The following is a 27,888-nucleotide window of genomic DNA, read 5'->3' as shown; positions in this document are numbered from 1 at the left end:
TGTCAGTCCAGGGCTCCGAGAGGAGAGCAACAGCCCAGAGAGAGAGAGAGAAGGGGGTAGAGAGAGCAAGTGTGAACGCAGGGGGGTTGCCAGTTTTTAATCCCTATCCCACACTTCAAGAAAGTGGTGGGTGAACATGTCCTCAGTTGTTTTAACTTTCAGTATCGGGCCGGCTGGGCCGCTCACACTGATGTGAATGTTTCTGTGTTTTTCTATCCCTTTGTCCTGAAGCCTCTCCGTTTCAGCGAGGATGGAGAACGCACACATCAATGAGTCAGGGGAGGTCCTGTCCTACTTTGGCGTCACTGAAGACACCGGCCTCTCACCTGAGCAGGTTAAGAAGAACCTGGACAAGTATGGCTTCAACGGTGAGGACGAGAAAGAGAAAAAGATGGATGGATGGATGGATGGAGGAAACAGTAGAGTGGTGCATTGGAGAGTGGAAAGAAAGAGTAGTAATGAATGCAGTGGTTGAGGAATTGCATTATGGGAAGGTTCAGGAGGAGGAACATTTGGATTTAGCCTGGAAGAGAGTGTGAAACATAGAGGCAGAAACACAGTGTACGTCAGAGGTTTAGCAAAATAAAACGGTAGAAGAAAGAGAAGGTGGAGGAGGAGAAGCGGAGGGATGGCTGACAGATGAACTGGCACTGTGTATGAGTTTTTGATGATGGTCTAATTAAGGGAAACTATCTGAATGACACAAAGGGGGAGTGATGTTTGTGCAGCAGGTGCATCAGAGTTTCAGGTTTCTGGCAATCGCTACTGGCTTTAGTTTAGATTGAAGATTCTTAATTTATCTTTTATTTTGAAACTCAAGCATGGCAGTTCATTCTTGACTCAAGGTCAACTTACTGACTTACCCACAACAGCATCTTATAGCCTCAACTGCGTCCACTAAAGAAGGTGTGAAATGCAGCTGAAAGCTCGCGAAAAGGCTTGTAAGAGGACCTTGAGTTTAGATTTTTCCATTTTGGATTTTTTGCATCCTGTACTCTATTTAAACTTGTCATAGCAGGGGAAGCATTGGTGTATTTAATATCATTAACAATGGCTCTGCTTCATTGAAATGACCCTTAACACCTACACTAAATGGAACTGAGCCATCATTAATGTTATTAATTACACCTGTGCTTTTCCCTCTGTGATGTGTCAAAGAGCATTTTGCTCACAGCAAAGTGTCAATTAAAAAGGCTGTGATCAAAGCCTTCACTGTTTAACCTCTTACCCTCTTATCGTTGCATTAAATCATGCTCAGCAGGTTGCAGTGAGTCTGTATCTGGTGCAGAGTATCTCAGCTGACAAATGGATGTTGACAGAGTAACAGCAAACGAGAATAACAGAGTAATTAGGGTCACTGTAAAGGTCAGTTACTAAAGTCACCGTGTTTGTGTCATGAACTGGCAGAGGGTCAAGGAGGCCTGAACAAACCAGCTGCTACTTCACTTCCATGGCTCAGGATGGGTGTTTTGTGTAACGTGATGTTCAGTTTTATTGTGTTTTGATCCCAAAATGTGCCAAACTGTTTTTTGCACCGCAAACATGAAAAGTAATGCAGTATATGTGGCGCACAGCTTTGCTTTAATAACATTGTTTGTCTCTCTCCACCCACAGAGCTGCCAGCGGAGGAGGGTGAGTCCACTTTAAACACCTGCTTTTTAATTACTCATGTTGGAATCACATGTCCTGTTCATCAGAGTGCATCTTTTCACTGTGTGCCACCCAGGCACACCTGTTCCCCTCACTTCCTGTGATGACAAGTCATTTATTTAACCCCTGTCATTGGCTTCTTGCTCTGTAGCAACCAGTGTTACAATAGAGAGCCAAACTGCTGATAATATGTTCACACAACCCAAGAAGGCAGCTGATCCAAGGCCACTCAGGTTCTGTGGATTGGGAGATGTTGGATTTGTGGTTCCTTCACTTAGCATTTTTATTTAGCATGCCTGCCTACACCAGTGGTCTTGCAGCTACGTTAATTTGACTCAAAGACAAGCAGGACAATATGGCAACCAGCGTTATGCACACAGAGTAAGATGGAGATTTACATTTCCATTTACAAGTTTACATTGACATCACATTTTCACGTTTTACCGAGGAAATATATAAATATATTAACATATAAAGCAAGGAAGCACACAAATGACCACACACACTTATAATAATGTGTGTGATTTTATGTATTGTCTTTAACAGGAAAGACAATCTGGGAGTTGGTGGTGGAGCAGTTTGAGGACCTGTTGGTCAGAATCCTTCTGCTGGCCGCCTGCATCTCTTTTGTGAGTTTGCTCACTTTTCCCTTCACATAAAACACAGCATTCGTATCCACTGAGTGCTATTTCCCACATACCAAGACGCATGGTACAGAATGTACGTGCAGGGACTCTGCAAAGGTTTTATCACGTATTTAAGGATCTTACAGTGTAAAGACAAAGATACTTGTCATGTATATAGAAGGTGCTACATATTTGTTCTTTTCCTACTTTACATTATACTTTACTAACATTTGGCCCATTAAGAGTCCCAGTAAGTGAACCCAAACTATAGAAATCTGAACATCTTTCTCAGAGCATGACATGCTTGGCAAAGAAAAATAAAAGGCCAAGAAAAGAAGAAAGTTTTCTCAAATCTCTGAGGTTAAAGTTCAAGCTGGTTGTGTTTCTTTCATATAAGTACTTATGTCTATTTTATTTTGATAATGAGCACTTGACATCAAAACCCTGCATTTAGCCAAATGACTGATGTCACTAATCAAAGCACCGCCTCGCTCCCACTCATCCGTAACAGGCTCCAGATGGTTGTGTTTAGGTTTAGATCATATTAAGGTTGATGTTTGGTTGGTCTGAATCCTGGAGAAGCTGCTCGAGAGACCACAAACTCATATACTAGATGCTCACAGTCACCGCAAACAAGGTCACTTGCTTCTAAATGAGGTCTGATAAAGTGGTAGGAGTGAAAAAAGGAAGGCTGGCGATAACAAAAGTGCTTGTTCAGGGACAATACAGAACCTGACAGACAGACTCTGAGCTGCATCTTCTCTGGCCCCTCCCCTGTTTTCTATGAGGCTACGCGCACCCTCGTGCACGCGGGCCGATGAACAGAGTGTGTACATCGCTGAGTTATTAAATTACATTTGGGTCCGTGTCCTCACTCTCATTTGCACGAGGAATCCCTCTCTCTCACTCCCCCGCTGCTCTCTCCAAAACAGTTTTGTGGAGGAGAGCAGGCTGGACACATTGTCTTAATCCTCCATCTCTGCCCTCTGGCCTCCCTGCACAGCTGTCACTATGGCCTTAGAAGGCCTGACGGCTGTGTGTGTGTGTGTGTGTGTGCATGTGTGTGGATGTGTATTACTCACGTTGAGGGGGTATAAATCAGTTTACACAGTTACATTATGGGGACTCACCTTCCTTATGGGGACAAAAAGCAAGTCCCTAGCATGTAAATCCTTAAATTTTAGGGTGAAGGCTGGGGTAAAGGTTAAGGTTGAGGTAAGTTTCCATGAAATAAGTCTGTGTAATGTCCTCAAAAGTGATGGAAAAATGACTCTATGTGTGTGCGTGTGTGTGTGTGTTCGTGCACATACAGTATGCATGGCAGGAGCTTTATTTTAAGAAAGTCTCAAGCCAGGGCGAGAAACTATATCCTTGGACAAAGGTCAGGGATGGAAGGAACGAGGGATGGCTTGCAGCAGCAGGAGAGAGTGAAAGACATAGAGGAGGGTGGAGGTGGGGGTGTGGGGGTCGGGGATTGGGTTGCACAATGGCATTGTTTGTTACAATGACAAAGATTCAGAGTCGTATACGGTTTCTAAAAGAGAGAACACTAAATACAGCAAATACATGGTCAACCTATTCATACACACAGGAATGTCCTGCCGCTGAAACGTGCTGACAGGCTCAGATGCTCGGTCTGGAGATCGATTGTGTCTTTGAAGAGAAGCAGGGTGAAGACAGACTGGAGAGAGTGAGCAATAGAGCCTATTTTGGGGAAAGGGTGAGAAAAGATGTGAGATAAAAAGCAGGCAAATGAAAACCACGGCAGAGGATGATGATGATGATGATGAACGAGAAGTGAAACGCTGCGAGAGAAGGATGGGGCTTCTCCTCCCCTCTCTCTCTCTCTCTGTGGTTAGCTCTGTGCTCCGCTGGCCTGCGGCTAATCTGTGTCAATGTCAACACGAAGCCTTTCCGAAACAGACCTGTGTTAATAACCTGGGACCCTCGCTCACAGGGGTGCACACGTGTTACGCTATAGGTTTGGAAAAGAGTCACATGTGGAGATTTCACACATAGGCTGACATAAGAGGCAACAAAGTGAGATGTCATTTGATCCAGTGATGGCATCATAACTGTCAGAAATAGCTGCTCGCTGGGACTATTCAGTGTTTATGTTTAATGCTGGACACCCTGAGCAACAGGTGCACAACACACTTAAAGACACTTGCTGCACCAAGCAGAGAATTACAGGCTTAATGATAGTAATAATGAATAAATAGGTAAATGGTGCTTCTATAACAAAAAAAGGTTGCTTAGGTTTCAGTGTTATATCATTTTTAGGCTGAAACTAACAAATATCTTTTGTTGGTTACTTTCCGAATAATTGATTGACAGTGAAAACTGCCCATAACAAGTTCCCATAGCCCAGACGTAAATGGCTTGTTTTTGTCAACCAGCAGTCCAAAACCCAAAGTTATTTAATTTTCAGTTACAAAAAAAGTGGTCATAGGTGTCATATATTTGACATTTTTGCTTGATAAATGACTTTGACAATGATGAATAAATTAAAATTGTATTTGATTGATTTCCTTCTGATCGACTAATGATGAATGAAAATAATTGTTGTCATCTTATGAAGTAAAGTGGGCAAACATTTGCTGTTACTGCCTCTCAGATGTGAGGATTTGCTGCTTTTCTCTGTTTTATATAATTGTAGATTGAATATCCTCAGATTCTGGACTGTTGGTCAGGCAAAACAAACAATTCAAAGACAGACTGTAGGCTTTTTCAGAATTTGTCACTATGTTCTGACATTTGTCAGACAATGTCCCTGAGTGTTTATGCATTTTAATTTGTTTGAACATAAGGTGTGCTTAGAAATCAAAGAATTTAAGGAGATAAAGTCGGAAACATCATGAAGTAGTCATGTATTTTGCATTCAAACATGTGCTTTCTGTCTTTCTCAGGTACTGGCTATGTTTGAGGAAGGTGAGGAAACTGTCACTGCCTTTGTGGAGCCCTTCGTCATCCTCCTCATCCTCATTGCAAATGCTGTTGTTGGAGTGTGGCAGGTCAGTGATGCACACACACACACACACACACACACACAGGAACAATTGCACTCACAAGGACACATACCTGCGCCTGAATGCTGTCTTTTACACACACCTAAATAGACTCTTATACTTAGTAACAGTCACACACAATAAATCACACTCGGTGGCGGCCTGTTCAGGTCGCAGCTCGTGTCCTTTACGGAGAGCACACGCTTCTTCCAGAGCTCAAAGTTCAAGGGAGTCCAGAAACAGAGGCCTGACGTCAGCAGGAGGTGAAAGGGTGAAAGGTTAAGCCAACGGGTGTGAGCGGAGGGGAGAGGAGAGGGGGGGCGATGGCGGACTGGGACCCGTCCTGCCTTGAAGGCTCAAACTGCAGTCTGCTTTGTTACAATCCACACTGTGCAATCCACTGTAGAAATACAGAGGGACGATCAGGTTACCACAGGCCTGGGGTGTGTGTGTGTGTCTGTGCGTGGTTCATATCAACCCTGCAGCAGTCATTTGGAAACTATGCACAAGGATTCACACATGGGGGGTATGGGGGAGAGTGGAGAGAGGGAGGGCGGCTGGCATAAGTTGGGCTTTACACTTTGAGGCGGTTGAGGGCAGCCTTGGAAGAAACCACAGACTGAGCAGAACATCGGCACGTTTGACTTCTCTGATCAACCTGCTGTTCGAGCTTGAGACAGACAGACACCTCACACTGCAAACATGTGTGCCGGCCACTGAATATATATTAAATATGAACTATTGTGTCTTTGTGCTCCTCTTCTTTGATATGTACGTACTTGATTTATGTAGAGATTGACTTAACATCCTATCCTACTCCGATCATCAGTCATTTTGACATGTCCATGGGCTGGCTGTCATAATAGAGACTAATTGGCAAAGTTTGTGGTTAAGATATTTAAACATTTTTGACCTGACAAAGATCCAAATGGGATCAAAATGTTGTCTATTTAAATGAATTTGTGGTTTAAAGTTTAAAGTTAGTGTGTAGCCGTTACTCTTTTCATAGCTCCTTAAGGCCCTGCAAACCTTTTTTTTTTTAGTTCAGCTTCTTATAATGAACACTGACCAATGGGCTTTTCCCTCTGGTTTCAAGTAGGCGGGGCTCAGATAGAAAGAGGTGATTTCCATGCACCAATCAGGATTTAGCAACATTCGACTCAAAATCTGATTATGGTAGTTGAGTTGTTTGCTCACGATGCCAGCGCTGTCAGTCAAAGCTCAGGAAACCAAACCCTCACAGTCATGATATGCTGCTTTATCTGAGTTTTGAGCATTTAACTGAAAATAAATATTATGTTAAGATATGTGTTTCCTCTGACTTCAACTTTGATTGCAGCTTCTTCAGTCATAAGTATTTAATTTTAAAGAGAAATACTTGAAAGACAGCAGTGCTCTCACTTTAGTATGAAATCACAGGGGACAGACTAAATAACAGAAAAATCTAAAATGCAATACAGTCAAATGTTACAATATGACAAGAGTTACCAACTGTGTAATTTGTACCCATGAAATCAACACCACAGAAGAGTGGAATAAATGGTCTTAATTTAAAATGTAAAATGTAAGTTTTCTTCAAAAGCAACCAGAGAAACACTGTGTGGTTTATGCAAAAGCAATATGAAGTTTCATACTCTAATGCACGAAAGGGAGTGATAGACTGGCAGAGTTTGTCCACAGCTGGCATTATCAGGGAGGTGATGGCACCAAAATGATCGTATTGAATGTTTTGTTCTGTGTGTATTTTTGCAACAGGAGCGCAACGCAGAGAGTGCCATTGAGGCTCTGAAGGAGTACGAGCCTGAGATGGGGAAAGTTTACCGGTCGGACAGGAAGAGCGTGCAGAGAATCAAGGCCAGGGAGATCGTTCCTGGTGATGTGGTGGAGGTTTCTGGTAAGATTTTCAAACCTAACCGCTTTCTTTTCACGACTTTACCTGTATTTAAAGTCCATCCAGCCACTGAAAACACTATAAAGAACTATTATAACATGGCTGCAGGAGTGATTTTCTATACCTGGTGTAGGAGACATCATTGTGGTCAACTCTCAAAGAACATAATAGCTCAGCTCACAGCTAAAGGCATTGGAGCGGGTTAAAATAAGTGCAGTGCACAGGACATCCTGTAATTTGTAGCATTTCTGACTCTAAGCAGTAAGTATCCTAACTTTAGCCACACAGGGTTAAAGGTCAAAAAGTAAATGTCTGTATGTATTGTTTCCTCACTTCAGCTGTGTAATACGGGAGAGGAGAAAGTATCTGCCCTATTCTTCACACCACACAATTTTAGCATGAAAATTAGTGTGCAATTATAAAAATACAGTATAATTTTCATGTCAAAGCTGTGATCATACGTGTAACGCAGCTACTTGGAAATGTTAAAAACGTAGCCATGGGTTTTTCCTGTCAGGAGATGAGTAAGCAAAACACGCAACCTTGGATCTCACTCATTGTGAGAGTTCATAAAACACTGACTGAACTTTTGCATCATGTGCTAGAAGCCAAAATAAGTGGCTTCAGTTAGATTTTTCAGTCTGATATTTTCATGTGACTTTTGATTTACCATAAAAAAATAAATGGCACTTCCTATAGCTACTTGGCTTATGCGCTCATATGCTTCAAAAGGATCCCATGCACGTGTGTGTGAGAGAGCCTACGTGGCTCCTGATGTCCTTGAGAGGGAACATGGGCCCTTTTAAGGCAGTGACAGAATAAAGGGGTGGAGGGGAACTGAAGGAACCTGCTGCAGGAAGAAAAAAAAAACAAGCTTGAGTATAAATACACTTAATATCGACGGCCGGACTCGCTCCTCTGTCTCTCCCTCTCCCTCTGTTTGCTGTACACCTGTTCTTTTCATTTCATGATCTCCCCAAGGTCTCCCTCTCCCTCTGTCTCTGACTGTGGTATCAGTTTTCAACAACAACACTATCCATCCAGAGTGCTAAAACCAGTCAATCAACCGTGCAACCCCACCCGCCATCCATCCTGCTGTAATGCTGCAGTCAGATTGATATGAAACTGGACTGGAAACACGCAACAACAAAAGCTGCTATAACAATTATTTAAAGTCAGCAGGCTCAATTGAATAGTCTGACTTTTGATTCTTTTTATGTATTTCTGTGTGTGTGTTTGTGTTTGTGTGGACACTAGTCGGTGACAAAGTGCCAGCTGACATCAGGATCATCTCCATCAAATCTACAACTCTGCGCGTGGACCAGTCCATTCTTACTGGTAGGTGACACAGACAGACTGACAGGCAAAAAATATGTCTATTTGTGAAGTCTGCTTCCTTCCTGACCACCGCACCCAAAACCTGTGTCTCTTATAGGTGAATCTGTCAGTGTGATCAAGCACACCGATGCTGTCCCAGACCCCCGAGCCGTCAACCAGGACAAGAAGAACATGTTGTTCTCTGTGAGTCTTTTTTTCTGCGTCCTGCTCAGCCCTTTCCTTTACACCTTAATGTTTCCATCAAACTGCCCCCCCGTCCTCCACCAAATAAACCTTTTTCACAACACATTGATTTCACTTGTCATATCAGGGAAACCACAGGAACAATGATATCAGTTACACCTGAGCTTTCCCTGCTGGGACATGCACATAACATTACTGAGCTAGCAAGGTTAGCTGCAGCTGTTCAAAAATAAGATGCTTTACAGCGAAGGTCGGGAGTTCACCAGTCTGTAAGATTCATCGTCTTTGAACCATGAATTTCTGTTCAAAATTTCACTCCAATCAATCTACCAGTTGTCGAGATGTTTCAGTCTGTTTCATCCAGACTGATCAGCTAACTTCCCGATGGGGTTTCCCCCTGTCTTAAAACTCAGGGCACCAATATCGCCGCGGGGAAAGCCACTGGTATTGCTGTTGCGACTGGCGTCTCCACTGAGATCGGTAAGATTCGTGACCAGATGGCCGCCACAGAGCAGGAGAAGACCCCTCTGCAGCAGAAACTGGACGAGTTTGGAGAGCAGCTCTCTAAGGTGGGTGAGACAGAAAAGGCCTTCAAAAAATACATCACAGCTGCGACAGTTTTTTATCTCTTCATTCATTTTGTAGACCTGATACTGTTTTAAATGAATCAAGATTTGTATATAAGACAAAGCTACGCTCTGACTGCCTGTTCTCCAGGTCATCTCCCTCATTTGTGTGGCTGTGTGGATAATCAACATTGGCCATTTCAACGACCCCGTCCATGGAGGCTCCTGGATCCGCGGTGCTATCTACTATTTCAAGATTGCTGTGGCTCTGGCCGTGGCTGCCATCCCCGAAGGTAAGCCCCTAGGATTAACTTCCATTTGGTTGCCCAAGAAGTTTATCATATCTGAGATTCATCTTGTGTAGCTCATCCATGTGACGCTGCAGCTACCAGTCCATTAAACATTAAACGAGAGCCTGTGGCTTATGCTTGAGCTTCACAATATCATACCGTACTATACAGCTGTTGTTTTTTTAAAGGTAACACCACCAATTTTACTTTGTTTCCAGAGTACTGTTCAAGTCTGTTTACAGGTTTTGGGTACAAGTACTGCAGACAGTATGCTGTTCATTATTTTGGAAGTTTATGTTTTGAAGTCTCAACCTAAGAAGAGGACAAATAAGTTAATTCGCCATCATTTCTTCAATTTCTTTCTTTTGGCAGATGAGGACAAACATAACAGTCCAGACTCCCAGCTCTAATGAGTTCTCTCAGTTGAGCTGGGAGATGCACTTCTGCAGGTCGTGGTCTGGCCTGGGATCTCTGCCCAGTCTTTTAGTCACGACCCAACTCCAAGAACAGATGAAATTTGGAAAGACAGTTGGTCAATAAATCAAGAGCTTGCCTAGTTTGTCAGCTCTGTCTTTATATCTAACTGCTTCGCCCTCAGTTGTGATTAGGATTAGGAATCATTAAACCCCTACAATTGAAACAGCAACATTTTTGCCGCCCGTTCTGGGACAACAACAGTCTGGCAGTTGGAGGTGCTCTCACAAAACAGTCTGCTGCAAACTGTGCCAATGCTCATCAGAGACCACAGTCCAATGATGTCGAAAGGACAACATCATCTGCAAACACAGATGCCATCATAATGTCACTGAACTGGACGTGCTCCAGACTTTCTCCACACCATTGTCAGAGTTGATTTTTGCCAAGAATCCGAACACAGATCTGACTGAATGGCTTGCAGCAGCCCCCTCCCACAGGAATGCCTTGGAGAACTCAGTAGTCTGGGTGTGCTCCAGCTGATGTGTTAAGGGCTGTCAAGGGACCACCGCTATTGTCAGCCTGCCCAGTGGCAGTCCCTAAAGTCCAGGTGGTTTTGAAGAGATATGTCAGATAATTTTTTCTTTCACCTGGGGTTCTTTGGCTGAAGTAGTTCCTCGTAATGATTTGTCCACCTTCCAACCCGTCCTCCCTGTTTTATAGCAATGACTGATTCAGTACCTCTCTGCTGACCATCTCTCTCCATCCATCGCAGGCCTGCCCGCTGTCATCACCACCTGCCTGGCTCTGGGAACTCGTCGTATGGCCAAGAAGAACGCCATCGTTAGAAGCCTGCCCTCTGTGGAGACCCTGGGCTGCACCTCAGTCATCTGCTCTGACAAGACCGGTACCCTCACCACCAACCAGATGTGTGTAACTAAGGTAGGTTCATACAAACGGGTGTGAGATAAATATGCTCACATTCATTTTCAAATCAGAAAGTCTGCTTGTGACTAAGAAGAGCAGATCTAATGCACTTTTGTCATGTTTCCATGCAGATGTTCATCATTGATAAAGTCGAGGGTGACAGTGTTTCCCTCGGTCAGTTTGACATCTCTGGCTCAAAGTACACCCCCGAGGGCGAAGTGTAAGTGTCGAAAGACTTAAAAGTCAATGTTACAAGACCGTGCAGAAACAGAAACACCATAACTCATTCTTGAACAACAATACATGAGTTAAATATTCTCACCATCATATTTTCCCAGTACAAGGAATGGCATATCTGTGAAGTGCGGACAGTATGACGGACTGGTTGAGCTGGCTACCATCTGTGCTCTGTGCAATGACTCTTCTCTGGACTACAATGAGGTCTGCAGAGCATTCAGGAAACATTTATGTCAAAATGTAACCCGCTACCAACTCTAAAGTGTATTTTTGTTCTTTCATCTTTCTTCATGATGCAGTCCAAGGGTATTTATGAGAAAGTGGGTGAGGCCACTGAAACCGCCCTGTGCTGTTTGGTGGAGAAGATGAACGTGTTCAACACTGAAGTGCGCGGCCTGTCCAAAGTGGAAAGGGCAAACACTTGCTGTGCTGTAAGTCCACAAGAGATTCCAAATATTAACTGTGTTCATATCATATATACAAAGACATTTTAGAATAGCATAGATGTGCATTTATCTACAAATTAAAGTTTTAGCTAAGATTTTATAGTTAAATTAATGGCAGCTATGTCCATTTAGGAAACAAGAAACGATAATCACTATAATCTATAATCAATATTTTCTTATAAACAATGGCTCCAATGACTACTTGCATGTGACATGGGTTTCTCATAGTGGCTAACAGAGTTCCCCTCAGCTCCACAGAGCTTTGTTACTTCTTTCATCTAATTGTTTAGGTCTCATTGCTCCCATAGTGTGGTTACCAAATGCTGCAAACAGCGGTTTTCAGCGAAAAAGCTCTAAATATCAACTCTATACTACCTGCTCAGCATCAAACAGCAGACAGACACAGTCAGTGACAGGCCAGTTGAACATAATGGAGCATTTAACAGGTAAAGAGTCAAATATTTCCCTCAGTAGTTGGTGGAGACCAAAAATAGAGCTAAAAGTGAATGAAAATTGGTCTTCATTCTTCAGGTGACCAGAAATACTCATACATAATGAATGACAGTGTTGTTCTGTCTCTGCTGAGTGTGTAAATAGGCAACTATCAACTGAAAAGTCAATATCCACTGCACCCAAGTGGTCAAAAACAGTTATTGCAGGCTTAATTCGTGGCTTAATAGATGTGCTAGATTTTTTATCCTTTTCCTCCAGCTCAACTTCTTTTCCTTCATTTTCAGGTGATCAAGCAGCTGATGAGGAAGGAGTTCACCCTGGAGTTCTCCAGAGACAGGAAGTCCATGTCAGTTTACTGCTCTCCCGCCAAGTCCGCCAAAGCCCCCGTGGGAAGCAAGATGTTTGTCAAAGTGAGTGCTAATCAACACTAAAACAAAAATACACAAAATACATCTGAGGCTGATTGGAACATTATTAGTTTTACAGTCATTTAATCACAAACCAAAGTGTTTGACAAATTTTAACCTTATGATGACGCAACATGAAAAGTGAAGGGATCACAAAAAGTATTATGATGCATCCTGAGGGCACAAAAGATATGGCCTAAATGGAGTTCAAGTCAATCAAGTCCTATATTATACATATGTACTGTACGCTGATGTTGCATGTTGTGTTAACAGGGTGCTCCAGAAGGTGTCATTGACCGTTGCGCATACGTTCGTGTGGGCACCAACCGTGTACCCCTGACTGGCCCGGTCAAAGACCACATCATGTCCGTCATCAAGGAGTGGGGCACCGGGCGCGACACCCTCCGTTGTTTGGCATTGGCCACCCGCGACACACCTCTGAGGAAGGAGGAGATGAACCTGGAGGACTCAACCAAGTTTGCAGACTATGAGGTGGGCGACTGTGGACGAAACCTTAAGGCAGAAATAACAGACACCCCAGATATGATACCTACAGTATCTCCCTGGTCGCAGTGTATATCACTAAAACACGTGTTTGAACGTTGTATTTATAGTTGGAAAGTTTTAGGACAACCTGTATTACTTTAAACATCTTTGAAGCTCCAAAGGACGCTAAACTTTGTTTCTTTCCTTTTTTCTCCAGACTGACTTGACCTTTGTGGGCTGTGTTGGCATGCTCGACCCTCCTCGTAAAGAAGTCATGAGTTCCATCGAGCTGTGCAGGGCTGCTGGCATCCGTGTCATCATGATCACTGGTCAGTACACATATTATATTCTCTGCGTATAAGAAGCCAAGTAAAGACGCAACAGAAATGATAAAATCAGAATTTCTGTCCCCCCAGGTGACAACAAAGGCACAGCCGTGGCCATCTGCCGTCGTATTGGCATCTTCTCTGAGGATGAGGACGTCACTGGCAAGGCCTTCACCGGTCGTGAGTTTGACGACCTCTCTCCATATGATCAGAAGAAAGCCGTCCGAAAGGCCTGCTGCTTTGCCAGAGTGGAACCGTCCCACAAGTCTAAGATCGTTGAGTTCCTGCAAGGCTTCGATGAGATTACTGCCATGGTGAGATGACGAAAAGATGTTGTGTTCTCATGTAGGTTGGCAAATGTGAAAACTGATGTCTGGTTGATACATTATTCCTCTCCGTTTTCCCTTGACCCTTCACCAAGACTGGTGACGGAGTGAACGATGCCCCCGCCTTGAAGAAGGCGGAGATTGGCATCGCCATGGGCTCTGGCACTGCCGTTGCCAAGTCTGCCTCTGAGATGGTCCTGGCTGACGACAACTTCTCTTCCATCGTGTCCGCTGTTGAGGAGGGCAGAGCCATTTACAACAACATGAAGCAGTTCATCCGCTACCTCATCTCCTCCAATGTAGGCGAGGTCGTCTGGTGAGTATGTGATACTTGCGTCAATGAAGATGAGGTCTGATAATCACGATTTCTTGTGTGAGGCCTGTTGGACATTTTCTTTTTCTCTTCTAGACACAAATAGTACTAATGGATCTCAACCTAATTTAAAAACAAACAGATCAAATAGTGTGACCAAATTTTGAGTTTTTTGAGTTGATTACATTGATTTATTCATATTTAGACTGAGACGCAAGTCTTTGCTTAAGACAAGAGAGACAGGAAGAGGGACTGTGTCAGATATAAGAAAGTAATTTCCCATCCTCACTCCTTCAGTATCTTCCTGACGGCCGCCCTGGGTCTGCCCGAGGCTCTGATCCCCGTCCAGCTGCTGTGGGTCAACCTCGTGACTGACGGTCTGCCTGCCACCGCGCTGGGCTTCAACCCCCCTGACCTGGACATCATGGGCAAAGCCCCCCGCTCTCCCAAAGAGCCCCTCATCTCAGGCTGGCTCTTCTTCAGATATTTGGCCATTGGAGGTACAACACATTTATGACCTCGCTCTTTCTCCTGCTGTCTCATCCAGTGTAGCATTTGAGTGCAGAAACAGTGACATGAAATGATCTGTTAGACTGCATCCTGGCTTCATTCGTAATACCACGTTTCACTTTTTGTCTGTAGCCATTGATTTGGTTTAATATTACTAATAATGAAGGTAAATTCCTCATCCCCTGGTAGTTGAAGCGCTTTGTCTATTGTGGCATTATGGCCTCCAACCATCTTTGAACATGTGGTCTTTTTAAAGGACCAGTGTGTAGGATTTAGTGATATCTAGCTGTGAGGTTGCATTCATTTTAACATGCTCACCCCTCCCTTTCCAAGCACGTAGGAGACCCAGTGGCCACAAAACTGGCCAAAAACCCCAGTATGTCTTCTCTAGAGCCAGTGTTTGTTCTGTCCATTTTGGGCTACTGTAGAAACATGGTGGTGCAACATTGTGGATTAGAGGACTGATAATGATTACAATTTCCTACTGAAATGGTACCTTGAAGGCATCAGTGCAGATGTCTTGATGCTGATTATGCACTAATGAAAACATACAAATATTTTTTTCAATTTCTACCATATTCTGTCAGTAGATCCCCCTAAATCTCATCTACGCCGACATGACAAATTGACTTTCTGTCACAGGTTTCTTCCTGGATAAATAGTTTAACATCTTATTCAACATGGCAATCTCTCTTCCAGGTTACGTTGGTGCTGCAACTGTCGCAGCGGCTGCCTGGTGGTTCCTGTACAGTGACGATGGTCCAATGGTCACCTTCCACCAGCTGGTTAGTATCAAACACTCTACCCTGTGGTACCCCGCCTCACAGTCCATCCAGCTGCTGTTACTTCAACCCTTTCATGAAAATCTTCAACACCTCTTTACAAACACACTTCATGGAGAGATCTTAGCTTCTCAGTGAATGACTCACAGTGAATGTATCCATCTTCCCTGTCAGTCACACTTCATGCAGTGCAGCGAGGACAACGAGGACTTCGCCGGGGTCCACTGCGAGGTGTTTGAGGCCGCTCCACCCATGACCATGGCTCTGTCTGTGCTGGTCACCATCGAGATGTGCAACGCTCTGAACAGGTCTGACTGCACTGTCAACTCACAGGGCATTGTGGGTACTTTCACCTGAACACCAAACCTCAACACTGTTAATGAAAAATGGATGATATTCTACCCAGTGGTGGAATGTAACAAAGTAACAAAAATGTCCATTTTATGCCACTTTCTACTCACTTATAGTTGTTACTTAAAAAATTAAGACATATAATGAGCTTACTAGAGTATTGCAAATAATAGCATAACACACACAGGGGCCATTTTTGAGTACTTGATACTTTCTAAAGTACATTTTACTAAAAATGCTTGTAAGTACTTTAAATTGGGTAGGTGGGTTAGCTGCGATATTTTCCTTTTACTCTTAAAGGGTCTGAATACTTACTCCTCCACTGGCTTGTGGACAAAAATGATTTCTGGACTTTGTATCACAAACAACCGTTTAAATGCTTCTGAAAGTCTCTTACGGGACATTTTCTCTTAATATTCACCATGTGATTATCAGGGCTGACATTCTGACATTCATTTTCCTACATTCACCTCAACACACATACACACTCTTTCATATGCCCTCACACATCTGCATTAACGTACCCCTCCGCCTCCCCATCCAACCCCACCTTCCTCCTCCTCCTCCTCCCTCCCCCCCAGCTTGTCTGAGAACCAGTCCCTGGTGCGCATGCCCCCCTGGAGCAACGGCTGGCTGGTGGGCGCCATGAGCCTCTCCATGTCCCTTCACTTCATGATCATCTACGTCGACCCCCTGCCCGTGAGTCTGGCCTCCTGCACTACAGCCCTCTTCTCCAAAGCAAACATCCATCTCCCTCTGCTGCTCCCTCACACACAGCTCACACACTGCCTCTCCAACCTCCATGTTCTCTCTTACACTCCCATTGCTTAAATACTGACAGATGACGCACCGCTCAGTCGCTCCAAGTTACTAACAGAGGCGGCACACAATCAAACCTGATTTTCAAACCCGACCAGCTGCTTAGGCTCATGAGGCCTTTGCAAACTCCTCACATGGTGTGACGAGATAACTTTTCCTCATTTTTTTCAGATCTTTCTTTTTTTCTTCACATAATTCTGCGTGAATAGTTTCAGTGGAGTATTTCCAAATAGATCTAAGTGAGCCATCTGAAGGAGCCCAATACAAATTCACAGAAAAGATCACAAATCTGATGTTCAGTGCTCTCTAGTGGTCACAGTTGGAAACTACAACTCATTCTTCAACGGGAATGATAGACATGTATACTGATTATTATCATGATTATTATTATGCTTTAGATGTATCAAAGATAATTCATAGTCACCTGAGCAATGATGTCAGTATCTGCATAAATACACAGCTGTTTCTTACTGCAAGTTGTGCATGTCGTTTGGCAGCTTTAACACGCCGCTGCTCTCGTCCACAGATGATCTTCAAGCTCACGCACTTGAATGTGGAGCAGTGGGTTATGGTGCTGAAGCTCTCCTTCCCCGTCATCCTCATTGATGAGGTTCTCAAGTTTGTGGCTCGCACATACCTGGAGGGTGAGTGAAACACGTCGCTTGTTTACCACGTCTTTCCTCTGTTCTGTCAGTATGATGTTCATAGTGTGCACTGTATCCAACAAAAACCAGATGTGATCATACATCTGCAGGCGAGGTTTGAGTTACAAACCGTGCACATATGAGATTCCATCTAATTTAAAAAGCTAGAGTAAATAAAGCACATGTCATTTTGTGAAAGATGTTTTAAGAACTGTGCTACGAGACTGAAATCCCTGACATGACAGTACATCATGTTGGTGAGGAATGATGACTAATGGGCTTGTGCAGCACAACCTTATGTTCTTCCTGTACTTGAAATCATTAAATCATTATTATCAGTAAAATGCTCCACCATTTCTAATCACATTTAAGAGCATCCTCTAAAAAATGTTCCTTCAGTACTTGTACTTGATTTATAATACAGCAGCTGTGTGTAGCAACAGTAATTAAACATGTCCTTCCATACAGACGTCTGTACAAGATCTCAGACCTTCTTTTAAAATATGTAAATGTGTATAAATTCTGGCTTCCTCCTCCTCCTCCTCCTTTTAACGTGAACTTGTTCCACCAAACCTCCTTTTTGTTGATTTTTCGATATAAGATTGATTAATGGAATGTTATGGAATAATTCACCTCCCATAAAATTAAATGTCTTTTAATGTCTGTGATTTTTAACCTCTCTTCCTTCTTTTCTTATTCCTGACACAGTTTTAATTCTCTCCCACCCTCTTTCCTCTAATCTCTGTTGACTCTGATGACACTGATCTAATTTTCCTCTCCTTGGATGCTCTTTTTCACCGTTCCCTCTCTGATAATCCAGCCTAAACCTGTTCCCCCCTTCCTACACACCCCCGTAACACAACAAGGTATTCCCCTGACTTGTGCAAAAGGTTGAAGTACTCTGCATCTTGCACATCTTGAAAGTTTCATGCTGGGTACCATACATGTTTAAGTTGCTCTGTGAATAGAACCATGTGCATTAATGTGTGTGTTTTGTTGACTTTTTCTCTGTCTTGCAAGTGTTTTTGGACTAACACATCTGGATCCTAAATGCAGCAGTGATCAATCGGCTGGCTGTGCATCTGTCATGAACTACCATTAGAAATCTAATAAGTGGTCTCAGCATCACACATAGTGTTGCATGTGGTAAATGGACTTTTCTAGTCTGATGACCACTCAAAGTGCTTTTACAACACAAGTTTCTAGATCCTCTGAAAGCAGAAATAGTCAAATGCAAGTAATGCATGTAATCCAACTCACATTGTGCATTTTGCTATCAAGATTAAACATAATCAAAATGTCAATAGATTATGTTGAATTATTTTTCAAACACATGTTTACAATTGTAATCATGAAAAACAGCCTTCTAATGATTTTTTTTGACAGTACTCATATAAGAACATGCTTTAAAATTTTGATTTTCTCACTTACATTTCTCACAATTTGTGGAGGTTTTCTATTGAGTTTGACTGGAGCTACTACCACTATGTGACACTGCTGATGAGCTCACTAATTGACTTAATTGACTTAATTAAAATAGCACAGCACAATATCATTTTGGAAAATATGCTATTTCACTTTCTTGCCATCCATGTTGGAAACAGCTAGCCTGGCCTGCAGGTAACAAATCTACCTGCCAGAACCTGCAAAGCTCACGAATTAACATGCACAAACATTGAAGTTTAAAAATGTTATTATTAAATATTGTGTGTTAATTACTGAGCTCTAGAGGTGCTGTAAAGCAGGTTTTGGACAGACATGCTAGCAGTTTGGTTGTGTTAAGCTAAGATAGATGGATGCTGGCTATAGTTTAACAAGTGGTAAATATTAGAATTGTATCAATCTTTCCATCCAACTCTTGGCAACAAATCAAATTAGCCTATTTCCCCAAAATCTTTCCAAAACTTCCTTTTAACAAGTGGACCATTTACTTGCATTGTAGTTATGTCACCTCAGCATATTACCTTCCAACTGACAGGTATCTATTTTCCTATCCAGGGAAAGTCTAGAGGCAACGAGGACAGATGCTGAAGCAGAGAGAGAGAGCAGAGACACAGAGGACGGAAAGAAAAGGCTGAGCGATCCCACTGAAAGAGAGCCGCCAACAGCCTCTCGATCATCGCTCATCAAAACATCGAGTGGCATGAATACAAAAGAAAACACATCAGCCACCTGAAAATACACCAAAATAAAAGCTGCAAAATATTTTTTTCTGTGTATGTACTGAAGTTAATATATAGGTGAGAGATTATTAATTCTGTGTTGATTTTATTCTTAAAGAATAAAGATATCTATTTAAGAAAATATCAGATTTCAGTGTCCAATTTGATTTTTGTATGTAACTTGCTCTAAACAGATGTTTAGCAGCATTTCTTAACCTTAAAAACTTCAGAAACAGAGCAGAACAGTATCCAAGTTTCTAACTTGTTATGAACAGGTTCCTGCTCTGCTCATGCAGAAGCTCTTCTTTAACTACTCAACATATTAAGAAATAATGTAAATTTATGACTGTAGTTTGGTTTTGGACAGTTTTTGCACAAGTGAGATAGCTATACATCACCTGCATAAAATTAACTCTTCACATTATTCAGGGTTTTTCAACCTTTTATGGCTTGCAACTCCATATTTCAAGTTGGTAAATTTTCTGCATGTTTCCAAATTGGTTTAATGGAGATTATCAAATGATAAAGTACATGAAATCTTATTTTATCAAATTACGTAGTATAACAAATATATTATGCATATCAGTCTTAGACATTTCCGCTTACCCCTTCAACATATTAAGTGACTGCATAGAGTTCTGTGCACATGGTTGAGAAACGTTATCATAGTATTTGATTAAGAACTCAAGGTTAAAGGAAAGAAAGTAACAGCCTATCTTTAGTCTTCAATATGAATTAACACAAAACAAACTGACAAGATGTTACACATTTACATTCCTTCAATGGTTTTTACTTACTGTAGCTTCTTTCCTTGTCCACAATCATAAATATGCTTTAAGTTTAAAAGCTAGTATGATTGTAGTAAGAACCAGTGAGTTGACAACGCTAAGCTAAAATAAAAAGAGGACAAATTAATGCATGATAAAATATCCCATCTGAAATGCAGTTACTGTAGGAGAGTTTCTGCTCTGCATCAGTTGATTATTGCACTGTGATCCACTGCTTTTAGAGGTCCTTCTTCACAGGAAAAGTCTGCATAGGAAAATGATTGTGTAGTTCATCCAGTGCAAAAAGTGTTGGACTGTTGAGTGTTTTCTGGAGTCATGTCAGTTGTATCTACAGAATACATTTACAGATCTATTAGTTCGGCGATAAACGTGTTAGTCGGTGTGAGAAAAGTTTCACAGTGCCCCAAAGCATTCATGATTCATCAAAAACCACTTTGGTCACGAAGCAACAGTTTCAGTCTCCAACACCAAACCACAGCACCAGCTGTGATAATCCCTGTGGTCCCGACAGTACTTCATGTGGCGATGGGTGGTTGGTCCTTATTGGTCCCTCTTGGGATGTCTTCTCTTGGTCTGTGCTCTTTGGTTCCAAATTGACTCTTTAACTCACGAGGCGTCTGCAGGCGGGGAACCAGCTTCACTGACGCCCTCTTCCAGGATTTCCTTCACTTGTTCAAGACTCTCAGCCTGCCGAATTAACTCCAGCTTCACCTGAAGGGGGGGGGGCAGATCAGGAAAGTAAGAATCCTAGTAGGCCAACTCAAACAGTTTGAACTGATTGAAGCTTCTGCAAGTGCAAGAAAAACGTTTGACCACTTTCATTCGTTCAGGATTTTTAACCATCACTCCTGCGGTAAAGCTAACATCTACAACTGTCCACAGCTTCTCACCTGCAGCGACTGGGAGAGCTGGACAAAGTCCCTCTGCACAGTCTGGCTGGTGTCCACCTGCGAGCGCAGACTGATCACTTGGCTACGCAGCTCCAGACACTGTTGGTGCAGGCCCGCCTGACAGCCACAGAGAAAACAGTCAAATTAAACAATCCCCCATGTGTCATGTTTGAAAATGCAACTCCAAGTGGTCAAATCAACTGATATACCATCGTAAACCACAATGTCAAACTCTCATTATATTATTAATATAAGTAGGCTCACATCGAGAATAAAAACTCTATTTTTTAGCTGCTTAACTGAGGAATAAGTGAAATATGAGGTGCATGCATTCAATTAATTAATTATAATTCTGAAACTAAGTCCAAAAATCATGATTAATAATTGAGCTTGACGGTTCGTTCATGACCTTGAAAAACCAGCACCAGCACAAGGTCCAACTTTCTCTTTTTCAAAGCATTCAACCACATCTCTTGGCCTTCCTGAGCAGATGGAGCTGGTGAGTTGTCATAAAGAAGGCGTAGTTGTCATTACATGACCTAAACTATGGAATTTCATACAGTATTTGGAGTAGATTGTAACCCTTGTTTCTGGATGAAGGATGAAAATAAGAAAGCTCCATCTGCTGAGGAAGGCACTAAAATGTGGTTGAAAGCTTTTAAAACAAGTAATTTGGACATTTTTTTTATTGTCAATAAAATTGAAAAAAATCAGGATCAGCATCTCTGAGAATGAGACCAGCCCACTACAGACAGGATTCATCACCAGCACAAGTAACAGCAGGTAACTGAGCAAGCATCAACAGTAATACCAGTAACTTTAGTGCTTTACTTTATCATTGCTGAGGGTCTTGTTGGTGCTCTGCACATGAGACAGTGCCACCCGCAGGGCATCCAGTTCAGTGCGGCACGCCATCAGTTCAGCCTGCAACTGGTCCTTCTGAACGTGGATCCTCTCCGTCTCCGTCTTCAAACTGGACAGCTGCACTGCACACACGATCACAAACAAGGCTGCTTAAAGATCAACCACTGCACCACCAACACACCATCTCTTAGTTGTGACCCTACACCATTCACAAGACGACCAGATGATGATGACCAGACGAACACTAAAGCATGAATTGTTCACTCACCTTCTAAAACCTCTGATGACAGGAGTTGTGGACAGGAGCAGGCAGGGAGAGATTAAGAAAGAATAGAGAATGTGTCAGTGTCAGGACAGTCAGTGGTGAAAACCTGTCTTAAATAACCACAGAGTCCACAGACCATTCTCCTCTGTCCGGTTGTCCAGCTGTTCCCTCAGGTTCACAATCTCAATGCGAAGCCGCTCCTCACAGTGAGCTCCCTGCAGGTTCAATTTCAACAGTCAGCGCACAGTAACACCACAAGCTGGAGACACATAAAGTAACCGTCTTTAACATTTTAAACTACCAACAGATGATCAAAATGCTTCCAGAGCCAGGGCATTGACAGCTCGGCTACAAAAGCCAACCTTTGTCTAAAGGTAAAGGAAATAAATACATGAGCCAACTATCAGGAACTCACAGGTTTCGGTTCCCTTTACAATGCTATTTGAAACTATTCTTCTTTGCTGCAGCACTTATGGAGCAGATACTGAAAACTGAGAGGAGTAACTGTACCTGCAGTGTCGCTGGTAATGATGAGCTGGACTCTGGTCCCTCATCCTCAACCTCCTCTCCTTTCAGTCTGGACAGCTCACTGCACATCTTCCTCTGGGAAAATGATAATTCTGCCTGGACACACAAACAATAATTTGAACACCCGCTCCTTCTGAATAATGTGTTAATAAATTGAATGCCAGCACCCAAACACTCTATGGGTACTTATACAGACTCGCCCTGAGAATCGAGTTACGACTCAAAGCATATTTATGATTAATCACTGTGTGATGGCTGAGTGGCTCATCATGCACTTTGGTTACACATTTATGGCAAAATACAATTTAACAGCTGCCTCTTCATTTCTGTTCATGCGATCTTTTAATTAATAAGGCTGAAATAAAACAAACCTTAAGAAAATGTAAAAATTCAACATTTTAGGAAATATGCTTATTCTCTTTTTTGCAAAGGTAGATGAAAAGATTGACACGACTCACATCTGTAGTGAGTAAGAGGTAATTATGTAGCTGGAGCCAGCAGCTGGTTAGCTTAGCTTAGCATAGCATAAAAACTGGAAACAAGGGCGAACAGCCAGCCTGGCTCTGTCCAAAAGTAAGAGTGCCTCTTGAAATCAGTAATTAACTGAGTTGCTATGAAAAACACTGCTCATGCTTAATAAAGGAGTAATCCCTCAAAAAACTGAAATGTATAAACAACACATTGTGGCTGTGCCAGACTTTTCCATGGCTGGGTGCTAGTGAGGCAGCCAATCAGCTCACGGTGATAATAAGACTCACTCTGTGCCCCACCAGAGCTAGCCATTTCCACTCTTTATGCTAAACCAAGATAGCGGGCCGTAGATTCATACAAACGTGAGGGTGGTGTTGATTTAACGCTCTGCAAGAAAGCAAATAAGTGTATTTCCCAAAATGTTGAATTTATCACATTGACGCAGTCACACACACTCTGTAGGATCGACATCATTATCACTCACCAGCCGACTCTGGACTGCATTCTGTGATTGGCTAAAAGATTTCTGCAAGTCCTGGAGGAGGGCCTCTGAAGTCTGGACCTGAGACTGGAGCATTGACACCTGAACACGCACGCAAACACAAACACGCCAACATGTGTGTAAGTCTGCACACATCATATCCAGTCTACACACAGATGTATACTCACATTCAGCACTGCTCACCTGTTTGTGTGTGTGCTTGGTCTGAGTATCCAGTTCTCTCTCCAGCTCCTCCTTCTCAGCCTCGAGACGGCTCACCTCCCCTCGCAGCTCAGACACCTGCCCAACACGTCACACCCTCATTACACCCCAAAGTCATTTGTCTGTGGAGAAGCTTGAGGTCAGACTGAAAAACTTGCTGCAATGACTTAAAATCACACAGACTGGAGTGTAGGGATGCTATTTTATATTGCTGCACATAGTGAGAGTGTACTTTCACCTTTCGTTCACCTTCAGTTCAAAGCTAACTTAATTCCTGCAAGTGGATTTGTATGTATAAAAGAGGCAGTGAATCAATAAAAGTGCTCTTTTTAAATGTTTACCTGAGCATTGAGTGCGTCCCAGTCACCGTGCGTCACCAGCCGGTGTCCAGCCGGTGGCAGATAGATGGCTTCAGGCACCAAAGTTCCTGTGGAGACCAGAGAGTCGGTGTCTTCCTGAGCGTGGAGTTTTCTGGGCAGAGAGGGCGTGTCTAAGGAGAAGGACGACAACGAGGCCGAGTCGCAGTGCCGCAGTGAAAAATACCCTTCCGCTGTAAGTGGCACCCCTTCTCCCTCCGCCGCCGCCTCGAGCTCCGCTGGTTGGTCGTGCCTCCCGTCCGTCGACGCCGTGCCCTCAGCCTCTGGCTGGCTGTTGGTGGTCGCTGACGGGGACTCATTACTGGTGGCTTCTGCATCCATCCTGGCTTTCCTGCCACTGATCTAACAGGCCGAGGGAAACGAAGGCTGGGATTATGTCCAGAACACTTTTTTAAAAGAGGACACAAAGTTAAACACTGACCATATTCTGTCCACTGGCTCTCCTCCACTCCACAGGCTGAGACTGAAGAACAGCTATTCTGGCCTCATACTGCGCTGCGGTCTCTGTAAACGCAACAGGAGGATGAAATAATGATGAAACCATTTAATAAGTCAAAACAATGTTTTGGTTGAGGTTACAAAAGAAGCAACTACTAAGTCCACAATACTTGTAAAAACTGTAACTGCAGATAACATCTTGTTCATCCCTCATCACATCAACCGCATTTCATCATTAAAACATTACAAATGGAGAGGTATCCCATCTCTGTTAGATATTACTTGTGCATGCATCTTATGCAAGCAAAGTTAGAGTGCAATAATGCCTTCTTTTACACTCAATATGTTCAAAAATATTAAATATGCTGTGGTATCCAGTAAGTACTGACAGTTGAATTGCAGATTCTACTTCATCTATAGCGCTCTCGAAGGCTCAGCGTCTCACTACATATCTGACTGGATTGAAAGATAAAAAAAAAGTTTTCTCAGGTCCTTTGAACAGCAATCTAAGTTGAATGAAAACAAAAGCTGTCAAAGTTGCATATAGCTGTATATCCTCTCAGCAAAGCAGGCTTAACTATCGTCTTTTCTTCAATCTCTGATACATGAACAAGGATATTTTCCTGTTTGAACTTATGTGATTTTATTCATGATATGCTGTTACTATGTACTTCTGTGTTTGTCCAACAGTGAAATGTTAATCTCTGACTCTCTCTTACTTGCAGCTATTTGCATTTCCTTGGGGACATTTACTGAAAACAGTGTGTGTTTAAAATCTATGATGCAAAACATTACATGTGACACACAGAAAGTCAAATAAGTCAAAAGACCAAACAAGAAATACTGTCTGTCTGAAATTAGATCCTGTACACACAAGGACTGTCACACACAAACACAATGTTCTTATCACACACATGTAAACACACACACACACACACTGACCTCTAAGAGCCTCCTGCAGAGACTGGATCTCTTGATCACATTGTTTTTGCAGCTCTGCCAGTTCCTCCTGTTTGCTCAGCTCACAGATCGTCGCCACACCCTGCCAGTGCTCGACCTGAGCTCGGCACTCGGCCAGCTGGGCCCACAGGCTCGTCTCTAAAAATGATAAACAGCTTGCTGAGTTTTGCCTTCTTTATGTTGTTTTGAGTATGTCTGCATCTGTCTGGATGGAATCTAGGGTTGAGTCATCCTAAAATAACACCGCATATCAAGGTATTTCTGCGATAATGATAGTCTTGACGACATGAGGAGACACAGAGTACGACTTGCCAAAGATTGAGCATTCCTATGCTGAGTCAACGTCGTTGACTACTTGGTTTCAAACTCACAATAGCTGCTGCGCTCTCCTCCTGGGAGTTTATCGTATTGCCCCCTTTCACTGTTACAATCTTCTTGTGCTTCTTAAATGTTACTGTGTTTGTTGTACATCTGAACTTTTGTAACCAAACCACTCCCACACTACTGTAGTCTCTCCCCTTTTTGGAAATAACTCCTCCACTGTGGAACCAGTAGCAATGCTACTTTCACTTTCAGCAACACTTGGTGTTGTTGTGCGTAATGACGTGACATCATGATGTCATCATGTCAGAATATTGACTTGATCACGAAATAGTGAGGTGACGTGATTAAAAGGAACCTATGTTACTACCAGATAAGACATGTAAATGCCTCACAACAAGATAAGACAACAGCTCATCTGATGTCAGTGATCTATATGCTGAGAACTGTGCAGGACGCAACCTCAAATTCCTTTCATTGTTCAGCTTTGTAAAGATACAATGCATGTTTATGTCATCCTAGTTAGGTGTGCACAAAGTAGGTTGATATAGCCGTCTTTTAAATATACAGTTTCAACACAATATGTAGAGAAGTGTGGAAGTAATAACCCATCTGGTTACCCACCTTTAACTAGGCTTGGTCTTTACAGTACAAGTTCTTCTCTACACATCAGGTAAAAACAGAGGTGATAAGATAAAGACCTCTTATGATCCTGGATCTACTGGACCCCAAACGCAAGAACAATTTATCTTTGACAGCATTAAAGCGACACTTGTTGCTCCAGCTGAAGCAAGTTGGTAAACACTTTCACGCCAAGAGACTGAAAGTTGCTACACTGCTGAAGAAGCTAGCCACAACAGGATTTTGTCTCAAAAAGCAGCAGCTAACGTCCGTTAAAAATTAAATTGTTTTAACAAATAGGACTTGGTACAAGAGTCACATCACTGGCTACAATAATAGCAAAAGTGAACCAGTGTTAAGGCTGAACCGGATTTAAACTCACTTTGGTGTGGACCCTCCTCGGTCCCTGGACCCCGGCTAATTAGCTTAGTGTTAGCTAGCAGCTAGCAGCCCCCGTTCATTTCTGTGGTCAGCGAAGCTAACAGGCCGTGTGACAGTTATCTGAGAAGAGCTGCGCCCACAGCAACAGGTCTCACTCGCAGTGAACACGAGCGACAAGCTAACGTTAATGTTTAAGAGTGAGGTTGTAAAGATGTCAGCATCACCTCACAACCAATCCCGTTAGATGTGCAGCAGATTAAAGTTCAACGTCGCTCTTTTTTTTATTACCTGTGTCTTCACTCTTGGAGCTCATCTTGCCGTCAGAGTTGACCGGCGGGGCCGTCTGACGAGGCGAAGCGTCTACAAACAATCCGAGAAACCTGTCGGAGTCATTGCTTTCACGGCACCGGGGCTTTGGTGTGGAAATGATCGGCGCGGTGTCAACTTCAGGAAACAACTTTCCCCGGTTTAAGCCTGCGGAAATCACGTCAACCTGCTTCCTGTTCACAAATACCTTTCCCTCTTTGCCTTTCGAGTTCTGGGCTGAATGTCATCTAGCGGATTTTTAGGGAGGTTAAACACCAAGAACAGGGATCACAGATTGGCTTTTTGTGACTGCCACACCCTGGACATTAAGTGCAGCCATGTCCGCAGTGTGGTGACCACTGGAGGTCACTGAACCACACTTTGAACCACATTCTTGACTGTCTGGTCCTTTGACTCTGCAGGACAGTCTGTGAGCTGCAGCAATCAAAACACAACATGCTCACAATATCATATTTGATTAATTAATTTGATATTGTTATTTCCATCTCATGGCAAAATTGAATAACAAAAAGTTAGTGCTCGATTAACATGATTAAACGTTGCACCTTTAGCACATCATGACAGTAATATGAAGGAGTTAAATTATAGTCCTGCCTACATAATGATACCTTCTAGTAGAGGAATACTGGTATTAGGGAGTATTTGCAGAGGATTGGGTGTTGATTTCCTGAGTGACCTAAACACATCTTGCTAATGTGAAGTTGTTTTACATGTCATTCCCTGACTCATTCCTGAATGTAGCTTTTAGTTTGAATGCACATCACTGACAGTATTTCCACCGCCTAAACTGTCCAATCTC

The 27,888-nt window shown here is 42.9% G+C and overlaps 2 protein-coding genes across 4 annotated transcripts; one reads left to right on the top strand and one right to left on the bottom strand.

Moving 5' to 3' along the window:
• atp2a1 (ATPase sarcoplasmic/endoplasmic reticulum Ca2+ transporting 1) lies at nt 1-19,302 on the top strand. 2 transcript variants are annotated; one of them, XM_041956200.1, is made up of 26 exons: nt 1-126; nt 232-368; nt 1,615-1,632; nt 2,197-2,279; nt 5,186-5,290; nt 7,040-7,178; nt 8,433-8,513; nt 8,611-8,696; nt 9,110-9,265; nt 9,414-9,555; nt 10,742-10,908; nt 11,025-11,113; nt 11,232-11,334; nt 11,430-11,561; nt 12,314-12,439; nt 12,710-12,928; nt 13,140-13,251; nt 13,339-13,562; nt 13,670-13,890; nt 14,185-14,387; nt 15,097-15,182; nt 15,354-15,487; nt 16,112-16,229; nt 16,876-16,993; nt 17,814-17,859; nt 18,992-19,302. In XM_041956200.1, the coding sequence occupies exons 2-25, from the start codon at nt 251-253 to the stop codon at nt 17,816-17,818; spliced, it is 2,985 nt and encodes a 994-aa protein (XP_041812134.1). In that variant the 5' UTR covers nt 1-126; nt 232-250; the 3' UTR covers nt 17,819-17,859; nt 18,992-19,302. The 2 variants fall into 2 exon arrangements, with proteins under 2 accessions (XP_041812134.1, XP_041812133.1); XM_041956199.1 differs by lacking the exon at nt 17,814-17,859.
• rabep2 (rabaptin, RAB GTPase binding effector protein 2) lies at nt 18,264-27,352 on the bottom strand. 2 transcript variants are annotated; one of them, XM_041956202.1, is made up of 12 exons: nt 25,811-25,915; nt 25,422-25,577; nt 24,463-24,545; nt 24,006-24,383; nt 23,647-23,742; nt 23,446-23,544; nt 22,473-22,586; nt 22,099-22,177; nt 21,966-21,977; nt 21,665-21,819; nt 20,834-20,950; nt 18,264-20,654 (listed from the first exon to the last, which is right to left on the bottom strand). In XM_041956202.1, exons 3-12 carry the CDS (start codon nt 24,463-24,465, stop codon nt 20,550-20,552), a joined length of 1,158 nt encoding a protein of 385 aa, XP_041812136.1. In that variant the 5' UTR covers nt 24,466-24,545; nt 25,422-25,577; nt 25,811-25,915; the 3' UTR covers nt 18,264-20,549. The 2 variants fall into 2 exon arrangements, with proteins under 2 accessions (XP_041812136.1, XP_041812135.1); XM_041956201.1 differs by lacking the exon at nt 25,811-25,915 and adding an exon at nt 27,051-27,352 and having other exon boundaries at nt 18,282-20,654.
• Nucleotides 27,353-27,888: the final 536 nt, after the last annotated feature.

Source organism: Chelmon rostratus, chromosome 17, assembly GCF_017976325.1.
Source record: "Chelmon rostratus isolate fCheRos1 chromosome 17, fCheRos1.pri, whole genome shotgun sequence".
Classification (NCBI taxonomy): domain Eukaryota; kingdom Metazoa; phylum Chordata; class Actinopteri; order Chaetodontiformes; family Chaetodontidae; genus Chelmon; species Chelmon rostratus.
The sequence above is the reverse complement of the archived record's forward strand: the minus strand, read 5'-3'. Positions and strand labels throughout refer to the sequence as shown.

What these genes read in the sequence shown, in the direction of transcription:
- atp2a1 (XM_041956199.1), top strand. Translation starts at nt 251, where the DNA reads ATGGAGAACGCACACATCAATGAGTCAGGGGAGGTCCTGTCCTACTTT. An exon ending in CTTCTCTGGACTACAATGAG is followed by an intron (nt 11,335 to 11,429) that starts GTCTGCAGAGCA and finishes TTCATGATGCAG; the next exon opens with TCCAAGGGTATTTATGAGAA. An exon ending in CAGATATTTGGCCATTGGAG is followed by an intron (nt 14,388 to 15,096) that starts GTACAACACATT and finishes TCTCTCTTCCAG; the next exon opens with GTTACGTTGGTGCTGCAACT.
- rabep2 (XM_041956201.1), bottom strand. Translation starts at nt 27,075, where the DNA reads ATGAGCTCCAAGAGTGAAGACACAG. An exon ending in CCAAGCACACACACAAACAG is followed by an intron (nt 23,545 to 23,646) that starts GTGAGCAGTGCT and finishes GTGCGTGTTCAG; the next exon opens with GTGTCAATGCTCCAGTCTCA. An exon ending in AGCTCTCCCAGTCGCTGCAG is followed by an intron (nt 20,655 to 20,833) that starts GTGAGAAGCTGT and finishes CCCCCCCTTCAG; the next exon opens with GTGAAGCTGGAGTTAATTCG.